Here is a 22539-nt window from a genome sequence, read left to right as displayed (position 1 = left end):
TTCACGTCGGGAGGACGTCCCAAGGCGCTGTAAAGAAGGCCAATACCATGTCAGTGTTTATTGCAAAGGGGTTAGAGTACAAAAGTAGGGAAGTCTTACTGCAATTGTATAGGGCCTTGGTGAGAGCGTGCCTGGAATATTGTGTGCAGTTTTGGTTTCCATATATAAGAAAGGATATACTCGCCTTAGAGGGGGTGCAACGTAGATTCATTAGGTTGGTTCCTGGGATGAGGGGGTTGACCTATGAGGAAAGGTTGAGTAGACTAGGCCTATATTCTCTAGAATATAGAAGAATTAGAGGTGATCTTATAGAAACCCATAAGATTCTTAAGGGCCTTGACAGGGTAGATAGTGTGAGACTGATTCCCCTGGTTGGAGAATCTAAAACTAGGGGTCATAGTCTCAGGATTAAAGGTCCGCCCTTTAGAACTGAGTTGAGACAACATTTCTTTACTCACAGGGTAATAAATTTATGGAATTCTCTACCCCAGAAGGCTGTGGATGCTCAGTCATTGAACATATTCAAGACTGAGATCAATAGATTTTTAAAAACTAAAGGATTAAGGGATATGGAGATAGGGCAGGTAAATGGAATTAGGTTCGAAGATCAGCCATTATCTTATTAAATGGCGGGCATGCTCGAGGGGCCGAATGGCCTACTCCTGCTCCTATTTCTTATGTTCTTATAATGATCTGCATTTACCATTTATTATAATAAATGCAGAACCCTTATTATATACTAACAGAAATCTCAGCCTTCCAATTTCTTTCCACTTATTACCCTTTTGGGGGTTGTTCAGCATTTTTCTATTTAATTCGAAAATTTAGAGGAGTTAAATGAGAAATGCTCTATTGTTAAAGTATTTTTTTTGCTGCTCGGCTGCTCATTTGGGTGGAATTACATGGAGAGATGAGAGGGATGGACTGAGTATCCTTTTCCCTGACAATTGTTTCTTAGTGCCTTGTCATGGGGAGTGGTGTAGCTTAGTGATTAGAGCAATCGCCTCACAAGGGAGAGGACCTGGGTTCAATTCCTAGGCAGGGCCAAACTTTGGCTGCTGCGTTTCGCCCACAAAATATACAGTCAATTCACTTTAAAGTATATTTTGTGAAGCACTTTGAGACATCTCAAAGATGTGATAAGGCGCTATATTCAAATGCAAGGATTATTATGTGGTTGAAACATTTCAAATCACTGCAGAAGAGAATGTCTCAAAGTGCTTCACATGTTAATGAATGGAATGTTAATGATCTCCCAAACAGCCCAATTGTTGAACTATGAGCTTAGCTCGAATATCCGGTGACTCCACACAGACCTTCAAACATCATAAGAAAAGTGTCAAAATATTATGTGTCCTTCTGGGAACGGGAGAGACCAACATTTTACTGGAGTTTAGTTGTCTCTGAGGCGGTACTCCTGACAAAGACAGGCATGCACTTATTTACAATTACCGGTAGTGATCTGAGGCACTGATTCGACTGTACAAGTCCACAGTCCTGTGTGGTATGGTTACTTTACTTTTCTTACAGCCTTACATCAATAAGTTATCTCCATCTGTAGGATTCACGTGCAGTTACAATATAGTCTTTTTTTGTCAGTCAGGTATCTAAAAGAAGGGGGAATTATCGTTGAGCAATCATCATGCTTATTTGTAATCAGACCAGACTTGCTCAAATCCAAAATTGAGGGGATCCTCTCTGCTGCTTCTATCCCTTTTTCTGCCATCCCCTTCCCACCTATCCCTCCCCCTCTGACCTCCATCTATCCCTCCACACTTTTGACCTCGTCTCCCCCTCTTCTCTCACCGCCATCATTTCCCAAATGAAGCCCACCGCTTGCTCCTTTGACCTCATCCCTACCACTCTCCTTCCAGCTCCAACTCCTTGAGGGCTCTGTCTTTGGCCCTCTCCTTTTTGATATCTACATTTTCCCGCTTGGTGATACCGTTCGCAGGCATGGGGTTAACTTCCAATGTATATGGATGATACCCATATCTCTGCCTCTACCTTCAACTCAAGTTCTGGATGAGAGTTCATTATCTCCAGTTGAATGCCAACAAGACCAAGGCCCTCGTGCTTGGCTCGTGCCTCCTCACCTCAGGCACTGAAACATCACTATTCATGGATGCACACTCCACCTCTCCCAGCAAGTAAGGAACTTTGGTGTCTTGTTCAACCCTCAACTGTCTTTTAAATCCCACAGCCATACCAACACCCATTCTGTCTTCCCCCACCGCCGAAGCATTGCCCGCCTCCACCACTATCTCTCCCCTCAGGCTGCTGACACGCTAATCCATGCTTTTGTAACATCCAGGCTTGACTATGCTAACTCCCTGCTCGCCAGTCTTCCCAACTCTTCCCTTCACAAGCTGCAGAGTGTAGAAAGCTCTGCAGCTTATGTCCTCTCCCACCGTCAGCCGATCACTACCAACTCGCTTGACTTCACTGGCTTCCCAGCCCCCAGAGAATTGAATTTAAAATCTTTGTCCTCACCTTTAAAGAGGTCAGGCTTTTATCCTTTCAGCACCCTCCCTCTGAAACTTTATCCTCCAGATCCCTTCCACCTCACCCCCCCCCCCTCACCCACCCTTCTCCCTGGCCTCCTTCAAGATCTGTCTCAAGACCTTCCTCTTTGACCATGTCTTCGGTCATCTTCCCACCACTAGTACAAACCCTTGAATGTCCAACGCCTTGGGACGTCCTCTTGATGTGAAACACGTTATATAAATGCAATTTGTTGTTGTAGAGAATTCTACGTGAGTGTGCCACCTCCAAATGGAAATTTCCTGTGTCTGGAATGGACTGCGCACACTCTCCCTGGAGGAATATGCTTTGCTTCCCTAATTCCAGAGAGTATTAGGCCAAGTTTTGATACCTAAGCGTGTGTATTGGGTACTGCTGGAATTCAACCAGTTAGCACTGCATAACTTGTCATTGAGAGCACTGTCTGACAAGCTTTCTGCTGCTTGCAAGGAGCACTTTGCTGTTAGCGCTTTGACTTTCTGGATTATCAGAAGCCAAGTGGGAAGAATCCCTGCTCCCGTTGTCTGTCTATAAAGTGAATTAGCTGTATATTTTGTGGACCAAATGCAGCAGCCATGTCGTTACTTGTCCTGCCCACAGGCCAGGCTGGCTGGTCTGTCAGAGGGTTGTCTCGATTTTGACGTTCAATTCTCAAACATGTTGGAGAGGAGAAGAAGTAAGCAGAATCTCAAGATCCTGTTTGTCTCTTTCTCCCTCCTACTCACCCGAGGATATTTTACAATATTGCCATCAGACAAGTGATGTGTGACATGGTTGCTTTACTTTTCTTATACCTTTGCCTCAATGAGTTGTCTCCCTCTGCTGGCTACATGTGCAGTTACAAAATACTTAATTGTGTATCATCAGCAGACAAGTAATGACTTGGCTGCTGGTTTCGCCCACAAAATATACAGTTAATTCACTTTATAGTATATTCTGTGAAACGTTTTGAGACTTCTAGGTGCTATATCAAATGCAAGGATTATTATTATTATACACAGTAAGCAATATTGTAAAATATACTCCGGGAAGGTAGGAGGGAAGAAGAAGTCATCTGCAAGGCACTTTATAATGGATTCATCCTGATTGGCTCCCGTCAGAATCTCCACCCCTCAAGTACTGACAGCATTACTATCCAGGGATACATACTCCACCTCACAAAGTCCGTCTGAAACCTTAGCGTGTTGTTTGACCTTCAGCTGTCCTTTCTAGCCCACATCCATACCATGACCCGCTCTGCCTTCCACCACCTCCGCAACATCGCCCAGCTCTGCCGCTGCCTCAGCTCGCTGAAACCCTCATCCATGCATTCGTCACATCTAGGCTCGACTATGCCAACTACCTGCTTGTCGGCCTGTCCCTGACTTTTCCCTCCACGAGCTGCAGATCATCGAGAACTCTGCAGTTTGTGTTCTCCCCCGCACCAGGCTCCATGACCCAATCACCACCACCCTTGCCGGTTCGACTGGCTCCCCATCCCCAGAGGATAGAGTTCAAAATCCTCATCCTTGCCTTCAACACCTTCCACGGCACTTGCTCCTCCCTACCTGTGCGACCTGCTGACCCCATATAAACTTGTCCGCTCCCTCTGCTTAGCAGGCTATGGCCTGTTTCACGTCCCTTGCCCTGCGCGCCATTGGCGATCTGGCCTTCAGCCCTTCTGCCCCTATGGAACTCCATCCCACATTCCCTTCGCCTTGCTCCCTCTCTTGCCTCCTTCAAGGCATATCGCAAAACCCTCCTCTTTGAGCCTTCAGCCACCCTCCCCGATTCCAACCCCCAGCTCGGGTCCAAATCCCTGACTGTCCAGCGTCTTGGGACATTGTGGAGTCCTGTAGCTCAGTGGTTAGAGCACTCGCTTTGCAAGCGAGACACCTGGGTTCAATTCCTGACAGGGTGAAACCTTGGACAAGTTTCCTTACTCAACACGCCTAATAATAATCCCTCCAAAAAACAAACAAACAAAAAAATTGGTCCTTTTCAATCCACGTTTGTTTGTGGGACACTGCTGTGCGCAATTTGCTGCGGCGTTTTGCCCACAAATATACAGTCAATTCACTTTACAGTCTATTCTGTGAAGCGCTTTGAGTCGTCGAGAAGACGTGAAAAGCACTATATCAAATGCAAGGATTATTATTATTATTATCCTCCCAAATGTGAAAGGCGCTATATAAATTAAATTTTGTATTGTATAATGACTGGTTAAAATCCTATTTTATGTAAGAAGTCAGAATTGTAACAAAATACATTCAACAACAACAACAACTTGGATTTCTATAGCGCCCTCCATGCCGGACGGCGTTTCAGAGCGCTTCACAGTAACGGATCCCGGGGCTGAGCCAGGGGGAGGGGGGGGAAGGTGACCAAAGGTGCGGTTGAAAAGAAAGGTCTTCAGCTGAGACCTGAAAATAGGAAGGGAGGGGTTGAGGCAAAGGGAGTGAGGAAGGGAGTTCCAAAGCCTCAGGGCATAGTGGCTGAAAGCACTGCCACTGAGGGTGGAGCGGAGGACTCAGGGGACAAGGAGGAGGCCAGACCCGGTGGAACGAAGGCAACGGGCACTGTTGTGAGGAGAGAGGAGGTCAGAAAGTTAGGGGTGCAGAGGAGTGGAGGGATTTGAAGACTAGGGTGAAGATCTTGAAGTCGATCTTCTCTGGGACAGGCAGCCAGTGCAGTCTGGCAAGCACTGGGGTAATCGGGGAGCGGAGTTTGGTGCGGGTAAGAATGCGGGCGGCAGAGTTTTGCATGAACTGGATTTTATGGATGGTATTGGAGGGCAGTCTGGCGAGGAGGGCATTTGAAAAGTCCAGCCGAGAGGTGACAAAGCCATAGACCAGGGTTTCAGTAGCTTTTGGAGTGAGGTATTGGCGGAGACGGGAGATGCGTTGGAGGTGGAGAAAGCGGTGCTGGTGACGGACCAGATGTGGGGGAGGAAGGATAATTGGAGGTCGAACCTGACGCCTAGGTTGCATACGGGTTCAGAGAGTTTTAAGGGGAGGTCGGGTAGGTGGAGGAGATGAGAACCGAGTGATTTTAGAAGCTGACATTCAGCACCACTATACCAAACTCTGCTGTACTATTAAAACTTAAATCTTTAATTTATTTTTCCTATAGGAAGAGGAAGGTTGGTGGAGAGGAATCTTAAATGATAAAGTTGGAATGTTCCCATCCAATTTTGTTACGGAGCTGATGGATCAGGTTGAAGATGCAGAAACAAACGAAATGCAAAATGAATTGGGTATGGATTGGTCTTTTAAAACTTCCAAATAATTACATTTATTTTTGTTTACTAGCACCTAATATTTGTAAGAATCACTCCAGGATTAAAATGTGAGGCAATCGTATTTATGCATAGACCTTGGGTCAGTCTGGCCCAATTGGTAGCACGCTCACCTCTTGTGTCAGAATCTTGTGGGTTCAAGCCCCACGTCAGGACGTGGAATTCATATAGTCTAAACTGATACTTCAATGCAATGCTGGAGGTGTGCTGCAGTGTTGGAGTTGCTGTTCTTCGGATGAGATGTTAAACTGAGGGCCCTGTCTGCCTGTTTAGGTGGATGTTAACGATCTAATGGCACTATCCGAAAAGAGAAAAGAGTTCATTCCAATGCCTTGCCCATCAATCTCCCAAATAAAATGGTCATTCACTCCATGGTTGTTTGCAGGATTTTGCCATGCACAAATTGGTTGCTGCATTTGCCCACAAAACACAGAACTCCACTTATAGTATATCCGGTGAAGCATTTTGGGGGATCTTTCTAGTGTGAAAAGACAACCAAATGCAAGGATAATTATTAAAGAATAAATCTTTGACATATTTACACGTATCTTTGTATTTAACCCAATAATGATTCTTCATAAAGCATAAAATCAAGGGTTTCCAATAACATGTATTGAAACTTGTGTCATTCAACAATCTTACCAAGGTCTGCATGGGATACCACTGATAGAAGGAATGTGCCTGCACTGCATAAAATGATGATGTGGCCATCTTTGACCATTCGGGAAGCCCTGATGTAGAACATTTTTCTGTATTGTTATAAATTATTGCTTTATTAAGGCTGGCTCAGTTGGTATCACTTGAGCCTCCGAGTCCGTAGATTGTGGGTTCAACATGGGGACTTTGAACTCACAGTCTTGGCTGAAATTCCTAAAGAATGCTGGGGAAATGCTGTATTGTTGGAGATAATATCTTCCAGATGAGATGTTAAACAGAGGTCCCGTCTTCCATCGCAATGTTTGAAAAGGAAAAGAGGGCTTCTCCCACTGTCCTGGCCAACATGAGCATCAAAACTAGACAGCTAAATTCATAGTGCAATACATCATCCAGTTTGAAAATGGGACAAAATATGTTTCTTTTCATCCTAATATATACAATATTCAAATTAAAATGCAATGTTTTTTGATAAGTTAGTACTTGTCTGCTTGTATTGGAAGTTATTTCCCAACAGGAAGTACATCTTCTTTATTTCATGATCAAATCTTTCACCCAATGTCCTTGAAATGTGATACCATTGCATTGGAGTTTTGTAGCTTAGTGGCTGGAGCACTGTAGAGGACCTGGGTTTGATTCCCTGGCAGGGCGAAATGTCAGGCAAGTTTCCTTACTCCACACACCTCTGTATACTTCCCCGTAAGTTAGTAGGAACCTGTCTTTTAGCTGATTGATGGATCGCTTTTCTGGGGGTAATAATCCCTTCAAAAACATAATAATAATAATTTGGTCATTCAATCAACAACGGTTTGTGGGACACTGCTATGTGCAATTGGCTGACACATTTTGCCCACAAAATATGCACTTTACCGTATATTCTGTGAAGTGTTTTGAGATGTCTCGAAGATGTAATAAGGCACTATTATCAAATGAAAGCAATATTCCTATTATTATTAATAGGAATTGATTAATAGACCAGAGGCTTAAAGCTGCTGTGGGATTGCATAAGTAGTTTAAACATTGGAATGAAGTCTAGAAAAGAGTAAATTGTGTGTAGTCTAAATAAAATGAATGATGTTACGATAACTTTTTAATTTAATTTTTTTTGTGTTATCTTATGATGGTTTATGGGTTTTGAAATACGTCCAATGTTTGGTATTGCTGAAACTGAACTCCCATGAGAGCTTGCATTCCACAAAGCTTCTTAATATGTTTTTGTAATGGAAACCAATCAGGATTCCACTAGTTTATTTTCCTTCCCCCTTTCCCACCCCCTCTCAACCAAGGATTTGCTTTCTCTTGTTTAAACAATCTGAGGCTCTACTTTTAACAAATGCAATTTTACTGTGTGAAAACAAGGTTATATAAGATAAAATCATGGCATCAAGAAACTCTAAACAGCATAATAGATCATGGATAGCTATGCCTATTCTTGACATGTGTAGAACATTACCTCATTATGAGAAAAGTGGACCCTATATTCCAGGTACTGTATTTATCTTTAAATTTGGACTATAATGCTGCTTAGCAATTGCAGTTTATTATTATGGGGCTAAACATTTCTCTATTTTGTATCTAGAAAGGTTTGTGATATTTATAATCTGGATCATTGTTAATCTTAAAAGTATATTTTATTTCTCAATATTTCAGAAGTTGGCATTAAGGATTTTATTGGTGTTGGACCCTTATCACCAACCTCACCTCTAGAATTTTCAGGAAACGAGAGTCCAGTAGGAACAGGAGCAACTGTCCAACCAAAGAAAGTCCGTGGAGTGGGTTTTGGAGACATATTTAAAGAAGGATCAGTAAAACTAAAATCACGGTTATCCAACAGTGATTCATTAATAGAGGAGAAAAAGCCTGAAAAGGTAGGCATCATTTATGCTATTGATGATTTAATTTATTTTGGTTAGCCAGGCTATATATCTCAGAGTCTCCAGACAAATTACGGAGAATTTTACACATGGTTTTGTTTGTCTGGCTTGGTGTACACACTCTTTCCCCAGAGGAATGCACACTACGGACTGGAGAATTTAGGTACAGGTTGGCAAGAACCAAGGCTTGGGTAGCTGGAGTGCATTTAATCACTTAACTGATTTTTAACCAGATAAAACTGCAATCATTCCCACTGCTTTTCCAGCAAGGACACCCATTAGTGCTTTGGTTTACAGTGTTAAAAGATGCTGAATCTTGGCTCTGTTTGACTGGTCAAATGGAGTCAAGGTGCAAACTCCTTGCTTGTCTGCCTCCCCAACTCCTCCCTCCATGGGCTGCAGATTATCCAGAACTTTGCAGCCCGTGTCCTCTCCTGCACCAGGCTCTGTGACCCTATCAACCCCAACCTTTCCCAACTCCACTGGCTTCCCATCACAGAGTTCAAGATCCTGATCCTCACCTTCAAAGCCCTCCATGACCTTGCTCCCATCTACCTCTCCGACCTCTTAATCTCCTACCATCTGCCCACTCCCTCCGCTCAGCGGGCTCCGGCCTGCTCCACGTCCCCCGCATTGGCTGCCCCACCATTGGCGGGCGGGCCTTCTGCCACTCTGCCCCCACCCTCTGGAACTCCATCCCGCAGTCCCTCTGCCTCGCCCCCTCTCTTGCTTCCTTGAAGACCCATCTCAAGACCTTCCTCTTTGACCTTGCTTTCGATTACCCTGATTCCCCCCTGGTCCTCCATCCTCCCCAATCCCAACCTGCAGCTCGCGTCCGAAACTCTCCAGCGCTTTGGGACGTCTTCCCGACATGAAAGGTGCTATACAAATGTAATTTTGTTGTTGTTGTTGGTCTACTCATCCAAGTCTTATTGAGCTAGGCTTGCTAGAAAAATAATGTACAAGCCAAAGTTAGTATCCACCACAACTCCCAGATACCAATACAAATGAATGCTTGAACAACAACAATTCTACACTGATACAGAATACAGTAAGTCTCACACAAGTCATATCAGTCAGGACCATAACATTTAATATCACTTACGTGAACTGAGTTGCAGGCAAATTGTATAAGTCATATAAAATCTGATTTAATCAATAAGCATGGTTATTCAATGGTTATTTTAGCCGGTAAGTGCTTATGCGTTGACGGGTCAGTATGTCATTTCCCACTATTCAATGCAGCTGGCAAGTGCGTGAATACTGGAAGGTAGGAGAGCGGCGTTAGGAGGTGATTAATAGGAGTAGTGCAAAAAAATCTAAGTAGTTTTGGTAGAAAATTGAATGGGACTTGGGTGAATGAATGACTTAGGCGATTATACGATCTAGATACCTAAGACTTGTACAAGTTATACTCTATATAAATTTTGGGTTTTTGTTTCATGACTCACTGGAAGAATGGCAGCACCCCTGATAGTACAGCACCTCCTCAGCACTGCACAGCAGTTTCAACCTACACTGTGAGCTCAAAGTCAGGAGCAAACCATGCCGGGTTTCAATCATATCAATCTTTACTCAACATAAATTTAAACAAACGTACATAACAAAGGCTCAATTAAAGTACAATCAAAAATAGTAATGATAATTCAATATGGTTATGATAACAATAATGTAGCAAATAATACAGAAGTATTTTATCAAGTTTACCTCCTCTGGGAAGATTTTGCATTGCATTGAGTCTGATTGGTGCAAGCTTCCTCTCAGACCCTTACATCAACAAATTTAGTTAAACTCATCTTTTATACCCCAAAGTTATCCCATGTGACCCTAGCAACCAACCAGTTTTTGTCCAACATATTCGAAGTTCAATTATCCAATTTTATTCCCAACCTGGTTCATCCAATCATCTTTTCACACAAGGAGACACCCCTAGATTATTATATCTTAACCATACAAGAATTTGGCAGTCCTTTGTGTCTCCATTACCAAGTGTGAAAAGTTCAGCTCCACACTCTTCTTGGTACCTTGAAGTCGTAAAATCCTTGAATCTTGTAGTATTCTATACCAATCTGGTATATCCATCAGGACTCATTCACACCTGTTGAACACACTGCCCATTTACCCAATGCTGGTGTATTGATCAGACTCATGTAGTTGATTAAAAACCAAGGATAACGAGTTCCAAGAAGAGCATCCAACTGTTAGTTGGCAGTAGCTGGAATCCTTCATTGTGAACTCTTCTTGAACTCATGATCAACATAAGGTTGTTTTATTTTAATTCTTTCTTATAGTCTTTAACTTTAATTTTCTAATTTTCCATTTTAACCAGACTATCATTGTCCATAATTAATTATGCTAATGTTGTAAGGCAACGGGAGTATTTCATAGGAATCCACCTAGGATTTGGATTAAAAATGAATGCCTTCTAAAGATGTATAGATTTTCTGTCATGGTGATTGAAATTAAAAGTTCACCGTCCATTGGAGCTTATTAAATATTATGATTATTGTTGTGTGCAACTTGCTTGAATGTTATCATTTGAAAATAAGTATACAGAACAATTGAAAATCAGCCTTATGTACTTGTGGAAAGATGGCAATGTAATGCCTCTTCTTGTCAACTAGTACTAAAGGTGCCTGCATAACTAGTTTCAGGAGCACATTTGGCATTTTTTTGGAGTGCAGTCAAGTCACATTTGAATGACAAATTCCTGCGGGTTCATGGAGGCCGTTTGTGTAAACATTTTTCGGAGGAATTGTGTGAAAACTGCCATCTCTTTGATTGCGTGGAATTAAAAAGATTGTTATACTGCTATAACAGTTTAAAACCAGCATTAGTCACTGAACTTTTCTGTTGTATTGTGTTACAAAATCTCAATAGAAAGCAAATTATTTTAATGGTGGATCCTAAACTAGTTATTCTGTGAAAGGATATGCTGCATTGTCCTTTGAACTACCTCTTTGAAATGCCTGTTTGATCATTTTGAATACTATTTTGATTTGTTCATTTATTTGATATGCCTGTATGTCCTTCCAGCAACCAACCTCAGTAAGTACTGCAGAACCAGTGAAAAAAGCGGAACCAGAAAATAAACAGAAAGGTAAGGTGGAGAAGTCTTATGGGCATATAGATCCATATTTTGTCTTGGATTCAAAGGTAGTCTTTTCTATTAACTGATTAATGCCCAACAATAGAAAAGGTAATGACTGCACTTTAAATGAATTGAGTGCAAAGTTTCATTTAGTCTTAGTCATACTATTTTAAAATTTAAGATAGCACAGAATTGTAGAAATTAACTTTTAATTTGAGAAGTATTAGTTTTTAAAAATAACAGCTTAGGCTGCATTTACGAGTTTTCTTAATATTTTATGTAATCTAAATTTCAAGCCAAAATGGTCTCACAGGTGAAAAAAGAATTTCTGGCCTAAGCTATTTCAAGTTTTTATTTCATCTCTGCTCCTTAGTCTTATTAGGTTATATTTAATTAATATGAAAAAACACATAAGGATTTCAGCTGAAAACGTAGGGTTAGATTTTGAACGGTATTAAAAGATACTTTCTGTGCTGTGAGATCTCATTCTTTGTCCTTTTTATGGGGCATTGTTTTTCTTCTTTTCATTTTTTCCACTTTTGTCTCTTTCACTCTGTTTTCTCCTTGTGAATTGTAATGGTGGTTACTAAACTGTACTGATAATAATAATAGTAATTAATACTCCTTGCATATAATATTGTATCTGCGGCCTGGAATTCTACCATTTCTGCTTTTTACTTATGTGTAAACTCTTGAAAACCTTGAAGTTTAATCTTGAGGTTAAATAGGTTTCACACCTGTTGGTTTGAAGATTTAGTTTTTTGTTATAAAGATGGGAAATAGTTCTTCAACAATATATTGAACTGATGTGAAGTATATCCAAACGTGTTCTATGCCCATGTTTTTATTTGAAGCTGCTTAGTGCTTGAAGCTGTATATAAAATACTATGTTTCATATTTTTGTAGAGAAAATATTTATTTGTAAAATCATTACATCTTCTACATTTTTTTATTTCAGTCAAGGAATATTGCAAGGCATTATTTTCATATGAAGCAACAAATGATGATGAGCTCAACATTACGGAAGGGGATCAGATTCTACTGATACATAAGGTAAGCGTTTCTCAATGTTTTGTTTAAAACAATCTAGCCAGTAATTATAGAATGGGTAGCCTTATTTAGTGGAGAAGACTGGCCGAAAATGGGCTGAGCAGGGAGGAGCCAGGGTCACTTCACTTTGGTCATTACCTGGGCTAATAAATTGCAGAAATATTTACCAAAATTTGTGGGGGATTTGACAAATTTTGTGGAAAATTGCGGAGAAATTTGATAAAATTTGCCAAAAATTGTGGAGGGTTCATTGGTGCCTATTTTTGAGAGACAACCCGGATTAAAACTATAGGCATATGTTTCCTGAAAATGTAGTTGTGTTTAAAATAGTAAAAATGCTTCCGCAATCCCAACACTCCCCGCGCCACGCACGCAGGACCAGAACCACTCCACCCAAAATAACAGCATCAAACAAACGGCACGTGGAGGCCCAGGGCCTGGCAAACTGGCATTTGTAGCAGATTCCACGGAAAAAGTGCTTGGTCTATACTCTTCTTTGGGTGGTTTCCTCTTAAGCGAGTTAAGGGTGCATCCCACACACTACATCACTTTGCTCATAATTGGGGCTGCCATGCTTGCCCTTTGTCCTCAACCCCAGACTCCCTACAATCTCCATTGGCCCAGTCTTTTCAGGTTTATCCCTTCCACCTTTCTACCTGGGACTGTGACTCTTAAAACAAATACAGCCTGCCAGCTTACAAAAGAAAATTGCTGGTTAGTGTGGGTGTTTTGTAGTACACCCACAAAAATCACCATTTGGTGCTGCCAACTGATTTTGTGTGCTAAAACATGGCTGCCACTAATGTCACTTTGTGTGCACTGAGCATATGTGCTTTCTGCAGAAAGCACAGTTAAACATTACTTCCTTCATGCTGCACGTGCTCTGTGCAGGAAGAGCCACCCCATGAAAAAAGTAACATCAACAATCATTGCACAACTGTAGAAATACTCTCATTTTTACTTTCTTTTGTTGCAGGACACAGGCGATAAAGGATGGTGGAAAGGAGAATCAAATGGAAAGCAGGGACTCTTCCCAGATAATTTTGTGGTTTTGGTGTCAGAAACTGAACGAGAGGTACGTTTGTATTGTGTTTAAACAATTTGAGATGTTCTCCCCTCTATGAAAGGCGAGATATAAATGCAAATCATTGTTGCATTTATTATTGGGAAGACGGAAGGTTTCAGACCGAAGATGGACTAATTTGTTAGTTAATTATATAATAATAATAGTATAATAAATAATCCTTACTTTGGTACAACGCCTTCCATGTCAGGAGAAAGTCCAAAGCCCAAAGATATACTGTAACATCAAGTGTATTTTATAGATGACCCCCGCGCCAATTTGCACACAGTAATGGCCAACAAACAACCATGAAGTGATTGACAAATTTTATTTAGGGGATTCTTGGCTAGGACATCGGGAGAAACTACCTTCTCTTTTCAAATAAGTGCCAAGGGCTCTTTTGATTACTGGTTATTCCTGTCAAATTTGCTTGTGCATTCCTACCTCAACTTGTACATTTCTATTTTACTGCTACATTCACCTAATAGTTATCAATTATTCATGGTAACTTTTTAACAATGTTTAACGTACCACAAGATGGTACATTTTAGAACATTCATGTTTTCACATACGAAATATGGGAGATATTTTGTATATGACCATTATGAAGGGAACTGTAAAATAATTTTATAATACTACAATGTAGAATATTCCGAAACATTCTCGTAAAATGTTAAAATCAGCAGTTTCTGAAAATTGTTGATCTCCTCTCACCACTTTAGGGTTGAATATTAACATCTTTGATGGATAGAGAGCTGCTAGTTTTCCAGTTCTTCACTTTTTAAAAAAAAACTGCTGACACTGGATCATAGGTCCTTGTCCTTGTGCAGCTCAAATGTAACTCCAATAAGAAATCTACAATATACTTGTGGTTTCCTGATCTGGGTCATTGCACAATTCTGACTGCTTCCTATTTCAACCTCTAAGCTAGAAAAAGTAGTCATGTGTTATAATGTGAAATTTAGTCTGAGCAAGGGAAATTAAAAGGAAAACAATAACAACAAAATTACATTTATAGAGCGCCTTTCATGTCGGGAGGACGTCCCAAAGCACTGAACAGTCAGGTGTTGGGGCCCGAGCATGGGGGAGGGGTGTAGTAAGTGTGAGAGAAGGCAGAGAGGTTGGAGGGAGACCGAAGGCATGGTTGAAGAGAAAGAGATTGAGACTCCAATGCAGTACTGGTGGAAGTGCCATATTTGAGATGACCTTTAACAAGGTCCTGTTAAAGCAGATAACTGAACTTTGTTTTTCCTTTGACTGTTGTACAAAATTATATTGTTTTCTATTTTCAAATGTTTTATATGCATTACATCAGCTGCCGGAATCTTCCCATTAAAAATAAATACTAGTTTATGTTAAATAAATACCAGTTTATGTTAGTTATGGCTATAGCAGCTAAATGTTTGTTCTTCTTTAAGGTTATTGCTGCTCCCAAAGTTCCTGCAAAATTGCCTCCAAAACCAGAACACGATGATGTAAGTTACGTGTTTAACGATTAACATCTCATTATGATTTTCTGTCTTCAATTATTCCCCATGATGTGTACAGATAATCTATGGATTTTTACGAGAAAAGTATTTGAATGATCTGCAATACCCCTCATAGCACAAAAACAGCATCTGCCACACACCAAGTAATTGAGGTCTGCAGCACCAAGAGAACTTCCCCTTAATCAAGGAGGGAAGAACTTCCCCTTAATAATTTGCCTTACACTGTGCCACCAATACTTTAGGAAAAATCCACTGTGTGGTGCTGACATTTTAGCACGTAGGCTGGCTTCACTCATGATTCTGATAAGGACTTTATTTAAGACGGGGGTTCTGCTTGTCGCTCACTCATCTGTTTCTCTTGCCAAGCTGGCACAGACCTGCTGCGTGTCCCTCAATAACCTCCGCATTACCATCAGTGGCTGTACCTTTAGCTACTACACCCCTAATCTTTGGAACTCCCTGCCTCAATATCTCCGCCCTGCCTTCTCATTATCTACTCTTAAATCCCACTTTTGGAGCTACTTCTTCAACCGTGCCCATAGTCACCTCCCCACTTTCCCTTGCTCGGCATCTAAACCTGCTGTCGTGCAGTGCTCCCAGATGCTATGCTGCACAAATGGCGCCATGTAAAGGTAAATTGTTGACCATCATGACTCTTGCAGTAGGTATAAGACGTGGTTTACTCAAGGATCTCAGATTCCAGTACTGTACAAAAGAATGGTCTCACTTGAGGCTCTGACTCCAGTACTATATATAAGGTAGTTCTGTGTATGTCTGAGTGTTGTTTCCCAACAATATAATGCCAGAGTCCACAAAAAAATCTTAAATGAAGATTGTAGCTTTGATTTGCTCAATGTTTATGTACCGTTTGAACTTCAAAAGTATGTTGTTGTCAAATTCCAATGTGACTTTGTATTTTGTTATGTCAGGAAGCAATACTGTTATTTTGACATGCTTTCTCGTCAGAAATTTTATCAAAAGATTAAGAAAATAATAAATACATCAATTTGTCATTGTAAGCTTTCTTGGCAGAATATCCATATGTGGGATCCATGGCTGATTTTAATTCAAACATAGATCTTTGCTTTTTGGGGATGGAGAGGAGACTATGTCTCACATTGTTGTAAACCAATAATGATAGCAAATCTGATAACCAGCTTAATACTAGAAAAAAGTAACATTATTCAATGGGATTTCCTTTTTTTATGATTTCTTCAGTTTTTTGAAAACCTTTATGTTCATGCTGAACATGCTGAAAAAATCATGTTCTGCAAAGTGCCATTTTTTGCTTATATAGTAATAATTATATATTAAAAGGAAGTGTTAGCATACAAACACAGTCACTAGACTTTACAGTAAATCCTGTGAATGGCTTTATTGGAATGTTTTGACAACGTGGCAAAAATACTACGTTAATGCAAGGATTGTCATTTTATTGTTATAAAGTCAGATTGGAACCTTTTTTCTCATCTCTATTTAATTCTCTGTTTATTATTATCTCAAAACTCCCAAATTATTGGTTTTACACATTTGTTTTCTTTTCATAGAAACCAAAAAAGCCATTGGCCCCAGTGAAAATTGCAGGTATGTTATTTCTGCTGTTTTTTAGGTATTGTGTACAGTGGAGCCCCATTACAATGCAGTGATTGGAAATCATAAAACCCAACTCTATAATGAATCAGTTGCTGGTTTCACTGTGCATATTTGACATCAGAGTCATCAATTCTCTGATGTTGACAATTCCTGTTCTTGACATATGCCAACATGCAGGAAATGACATTGGTGGTGATGTGATAACCGCCTCATTCTTTGACATGATGTGTGAGAGAGAGCAGGAAAACTGATCTTTACAAGACAATGTAGATAAATATGGAAAGTGGGGTCTTATCTTTTTTTTCCTTGCAGTCCCCATTCTGCTGACCAGGTTTACATCTCCCTCTCTTTTCTGGATTCTCTTTTATTTATCTTTATCGTAGCCAGACACAGTTGTGAGACAGACAATGTGTTAGGATCGTTGCTATTCACCATATACATCAGGTGGTGAGGGCTGAATTTGAGAAATCTCCACAGGCCGCATCGGCAATATGTTTGTGTTTTCCTTCCAGAAACATAACCCATTAAGAATCATAATAATCCTTGCATTTGATATAGTGTCTTATCACGTCTTCTAGACGTCTCAAAACACTTCACAGAATATACTGTAAAGTGAATTTACTGTATATTTGTGGGTGATACGCTGCAGCCAGTTGTGTACAGCAGTGTCCCACAAACAGTCGTGGATTGAAGTGACCAATTTATTTTTGTGTTTTTTCTTGAAAGGATTATTGTCAGGCGTGTGGAGTAAGAAAACTTGCCCAAGGTTTCGCCCTGCTAGCAATCGAACCCAGGTCTCTCGCTTGCAAGGCAAATCCTCTAACAGCTGAGCTATAGGACTCCTGAATCATATAGAAATCCTATGTTTTAAATTGTGTAGCTGTATTACATAATTTCACTTTTTTTTAGTTACAATATGCAATGTAAAATTTTTACAAATTTTAAATCAATAAAACACTTTTATTGTTCTGTAGCTCAGTGGTTAGAGCACTTGCCTCACAAGTGAAAGGACCTGGGTTTGATTCCCAGCAGTGCAAAACCTTGGGCAAGTTTCCTTACTCCACACGCCTCCGTTTTCTAGTAGTAAGTAGGAACCCGGATGTTAGTTGATTAACTTATCGCTTTTCTGGGGATAATAATTCCTTCAAAAATAAATGTTAAAAAAAAATGTGGTCACTCAATCCATGATTGTTTGTGGGATGCTGCTGTGTGCAATTGGCTCCTGTGTTTTGCCCATGAAATATACTCACTTTACAGTATATTCTGTGAAGCGCTTTGATCCTTCTCAAAGACGTGATAAGGCTCTATGTCAAATGCAAGGATTATTATTTTATCAATAAAGTACATATTTGCAAGAATAATCATTAAATCCAGAGTAAACAATGAAACTGAAAGAAATAAGTGAATTAAAATGCACATAATTTAATAGCTCTAGTAATTAACAAAATAAAAACATTGGAAAATGTTTATCTTGAACCAGAATTCCAATGTCATCTATTTTCCATGTCTACCTTGTGTTTCTTACTGAGACACATAGTTCGGTAGGTTTAGAATTGCAAAACATGCAACAATACCTTTTTAAAATACTCTTGTTGTGCCTCTCTTCCCGTTGCTCACTGTGCTGCCTCTCACGAGAGTGTACAAGGAAGTGCCAAGATTGATGCGAGGAGGAGTAGTGCTGGAGGTTTAACAATGAAGTCGGAAATGGTTTGCAGGCTGGATGAAGTCATCCCCGGGCCTGATGTGGCCTGCAGGCCGCCAGTTAGATCACCCTGATGTACATATGTTATTTGGATTCAGGTATAGGAGGCGGTGTCAAAAGTTGTATTCTGGAGAGCATGATAAGTAGTGAATGGATTGCAAAAGCATGCAAGAAGACAAACAGCTGAGCAGAATGGGCACATAGATGGCAAATGAAGTTTAATGTAGGAAACTGAGAAGTATTGGCTGTTGATGCCCTATTTGGGAAACATCCGCAGGCCGCATAAGCAATATTTTTATTTCCCTTCCTTTCCAGAAACATAACATAACATTTGTGGGTTATGGAAAGAGTGGGTAGGCCAGATGAAATGGGAAGGGGGATGAAATTAGCCTGCAGGCCGCATTCGGCCTGTGGACCACCAGTTGGACCACCGTGAATGTAGGAATCTTAAGAGGAGTAGAGGAACAAAGCGTTCTGGGGATTCAGATCCACAAATTTCTGTAAGTAGCTACACAGGTGGATAAGGCTAAAAAAAAGGTCAATTGGGTCTTAGGCTTTATACCGAAAAGGATAAAGTATGAAAGTGAAGAGGTGATGTTCAATTTATACAGAAGCTTGGTAAGACCACATTTGGAGTATTGTGTCCATTTCTGGTCTCCACACTAAAAGAAGGATATAGCAATGATGAAAATAGTGCAGTGGAGGTTTATGAGAATGATACCATGGCTGGCTGGTATCGTCAGGGGAGGGATACTGGGTACTTGAAGAAACTTTTTTTTCCCACTTCACTCCTGTTACCCCTGCAAGTTTTAACCTTAATAGGTAGATTGGCTCGCGCCAGCGCCTCAGCCCCCCAGGCTCTGGCAGCATCAAGCCCCATGGTTGCACACTACAACTCACCAAGCCAGTCAGGTGTCTTGTTCGACCCTCAACTGACTTTTCTCCCCCGCATTCAAGCCATGACCCGCTCTGCCTTCCCTCACCTCTGTAACATCGCCCGACTCCGCCACTACCTCACCCCTCAGGTCGCTGAAACTCTTGTTCATGCTTCCATCACCTCCAGACTCGACTGTGCAAATGCCCTCCTTAATAATATATTAATAATAATAATAATCCTTGCATTTGATATAGCGCTTTTCACCGTCTTCTAGACGTCCCAAAGCGCTTCACAGAATATACTGTAAAGTGAATTGACTGCATATTTTTGGGCCTTCCCAACTCCTCACTCCACAGGCTGCAGATAATCCAGAACTCTGCAGCCCGTGTCCTCCCGCACCAAACTCTATGACTCCATCTCGCCCAACTCCATCTGGCCCAACCCTCTATCCTTCAGAGGATCCAGTTCAAGATCCTGGTTCTCACATACAAAGCCCTCCATGGCTTCGCCCCACCCTACCTCTGTGACCGCCTAACCCCCTACCAACCCGCCCGTTCCTTCCACTCAGCCGGTTCTGGCCTGCTCCACGTGCCCGACCCACCCGCCCCACGGGTGAGAGTGGCTGAAGCTGAGAGTCTTCAGACACTCTGCCCCCAACCTCTGGAATTCCATTCCCCAGTCGCTCCACCTCGTCCCCTCCTTAGCCTCCTTCAAGTCCCGTCTCAAGACCCTCCTCTTCGACCATACCATTGGCCACCACCTTCTGCCCCCCCCCCCCCCCCCCGACCCCAGCTCGGCTCTGAAATGCTGTACTCTGTCCAGCACCTTGGGACGTCCTCCCGACGTGAAAGACGCTATACAAATGTAATCTTGTTGTAGTCAGGCAAGCAGCAGGAAACTTGCCAGACAGTATTCATATTGACAATCAATGTGGTTTTAGCTTTAAGCTCTTAACAGTACTGCAACACTGGGGTGCTTGAAAAAAATCCCTGCAGTGAAAGCTCAACATATTTTAAAATCCTGGTCATTTTTTAAAATAATGGACAAACCTGAACTCCCAAGCCACAACCATTGCTACTGCCAGGACATGGGATTGGCTTAGTGCATGATTCCCTTTCCATCCCTCTGCAGAAAGCAGCGTTGGCTGCTGGATGGTGGTGTTGGTCTTCATGCATTCATTCATTTTTCATTCATACTTGGAAGCGGAGAGACATTCAGGTATATAAACATGTTGAACAACTAACTACCTCAATAACTCTTAAATGAATAGTAAGTCTGTAGAAACAATTTTCTTTTTTGGAAGCTGCATATCCCAATTTTACTTTTGGGTTGTTAGTCCAGTCATATCAAAACTTTCACATCGTTACATCAGAGTGAAGAAACGGGTGTATTGGCTATGTGATGCTTGTCTGAATTGTGATAGTTTGCAGTTTGTACAAATAGTTCACTCTTATATTCAAAGCTTATTTCAGTGCTGTCTGTTATTCTTATTTTTTACAATATAATAACTGTGTTGCATGTTTTTTAAACAAAATTAGGAACTTCTTTTGGGTTAGTGGGTAGGAAAACTGGAAAAAAAAGCTCCAATAGTCTAAAACATAATTGTACGTTGTACTTTGAACTACTATCAGTTTAGGAAATGTTAAATTGTATTACTAATTGAGAACTTAAACACTGTATGTGGGCTGCAAATGATATCCTCTGCTCTGCCGTACTGGTTTCTGTTTCAGGACCTAAGCCTTCATTTAAAAAAAGTCTAAAGCATTAAATACAGGATTTGAAATGCTGTTGTTGGTTGAAAAGTGTACATGAATACAATTTATATTGTAGCTTTAAAATTAATGAAATTCAGTTCAACAATTTTTAAAAAAAAATATTTTGATTGATATTCAAACTCCTTTTGGTAGTTCTGAGTATGAGAGCTAGTTTGCAATTGATACTGTTTTGTTTTATCGTAGATTTCTTTTTTGTAATTGGTGAAAATTGCCTGAATATTGTTACTGTTTAAATTGTACAGTGGAATGGAGCATACAGCTAATGTTTCTTGGCAAAACATTTTTTTTAAATTCCTGCCTTTTAATTTCCTTTGGCTTCTGTATTATGCATGAAACAGGAAGTTAACAATGCTCAGAGCATGGAGATTACGAAGTTACGACTGCTCTGATAAGAATTAGTGTCATTACTTGAAGCCACCACAACTGAAGAAGCCTCAATGGAACAAACTCCAATCTAAAATGTTGCATTTTACAGCTTCAAAACCTGAACCTTCACCGGCCGAAAAGAAACACGATTTAAAGAAGCCACAGCTAGATAGACCTGAGCCCCTTTCTTCGAAGGTTGATGAAAAAGGTGAGACTTATGGTTTAATTTGGTATGTAAAGGGACTTTTATCTTGACTACAAACTTTATTTGATGAAATTGGGATGGCCAACAATTAATACCAAAAAATCAAATACTCTGTTCTGTAATTCCTATCTATTTTGGAATGTCAGCAATGTATTGTTTATTCTGTAATAGGAGTCCTGAAACTTCCATTGTTGTGACTGCTCAAAACGCACTGGAAGTATTCAATTGAGCAACGAAAAACAAACTTCTTAAATTTTATTGCAAGTGTGCATCAAGTGTCTAGAACAACAACAAGATTGCATTTATAGAGCGCCTTTCACGTCGGGAGGACGTCCCAAGGCGCTGGACAGTTGGGTTGGGACCTGAGCAAGGGAGAAATGGTCAGGGTGAGGGGAGGGAAGGGAGGGAGCGAGGAGGGGGTAGAGAGTTGAGAGGGGAGCTGAAGGCACGGTTGAAGAGAAAGGTCTTGAGACCGGCCTTGAAGGAGGAAAGGGAGGAGGCAAGGCAAAGGCACTGGGGGATAGAGTTCCAGAGCCTAGAGGCTGAAAGCCCGGCCACCGATGGTAGGGTGGTTAGGGCGGGGGATGTGGAGCAGACCGGAGCCAGAGGAACGGAGGGTATGGGCGGGTACGTGGGGGGATAGTAGGTCGGAGAGGTAGGGGGGTGCAAGGCCGTGAATGGCCTTGTAGGTGAGGATGAGGATCTTGAATATGTTTAGTTTAAACAACAAAGTTGAGAGAAGGTAGAATTCCTGGCTTGTTAAATTGTTTTGTTGATCTCCAGTTTTCCAGAAAAATAATGATTCTGCTCACTTTGCTTTTGTTTACCCTGAAAGCCAAAGCTCTAAATTGTAGGGCAGTCTTATCTGAACAAACAACTGAACTGTATTTGCAATGGTAGGCTTCATAGATTTTAGTGGTTAAACTCCAGTAGTTCCCAAAAGCATAATCTGGGATCCCCAAGCTTTTGGTGTTGTCAACTTGCATCTAATACATTCTG

General features: G+C 41.0%; 1 protein-coding gene across 3 annotated transcripts in view; it reads left to right on the top strand.

Annotated features, from left to right (window-relative positions):
* The window catches only part of LOC103185005 (CD2-associated protein), a 96726-nt gene that overhangs the window by 55864 nt on the left and 18323 nt on the right, over nt 1-22539 (top strand). For all 3 annotated transcript variants that reach the window (XM_042333184.1, XM_042333183.1, XM_042333185.1), the window contains 8 exons: nt 5635-5758; nt 8105-8322; nt 11365-11428; nt 12378-12472; nt 13446-13544; nt 14951-15007; nt 16570-16606; nt 21445-21543. In XM_042333184.1, the coding sequence (XP_042189118.1) occupies nt 5635-5758; nt 8105-8322; nt 11365-11428; nt 12378-12472; nt 13446-13544; nt 14951-15007; nt 16570-16606; nt 21445-21543 (793 nt within the window). The remainder of the gene's footprint in view (nt 1-5634; nt 5759-8104; nt 8323-11364; nt 11429-12377; nt 12473-13445; nt 13545-14950; nt 15008-16569; nt 16607-21444; nt 21544-22539) is intronic.

This window comes from Callorhinchus milii, unplaced genomic scaffold (genome assembly GCF_018977255.1).
Source record: "Callorhinchus milii isolate IMCB2004 unplaced genomic scaffold, IMCB_Cmil_1.0 Scaffold3, whole genome shotgun sequence".
NCBI lineage: Eukaryota > Metazoa > Chordata > Chondrichthyes > Chimaeriformes > Callorhinchidae > Callorhinchus > Callorhinchus milii.
Note: the sequence above shows the minus strand (reverse complement) of the source record. Positions and strands in the feature narration are given on the sequence as shown.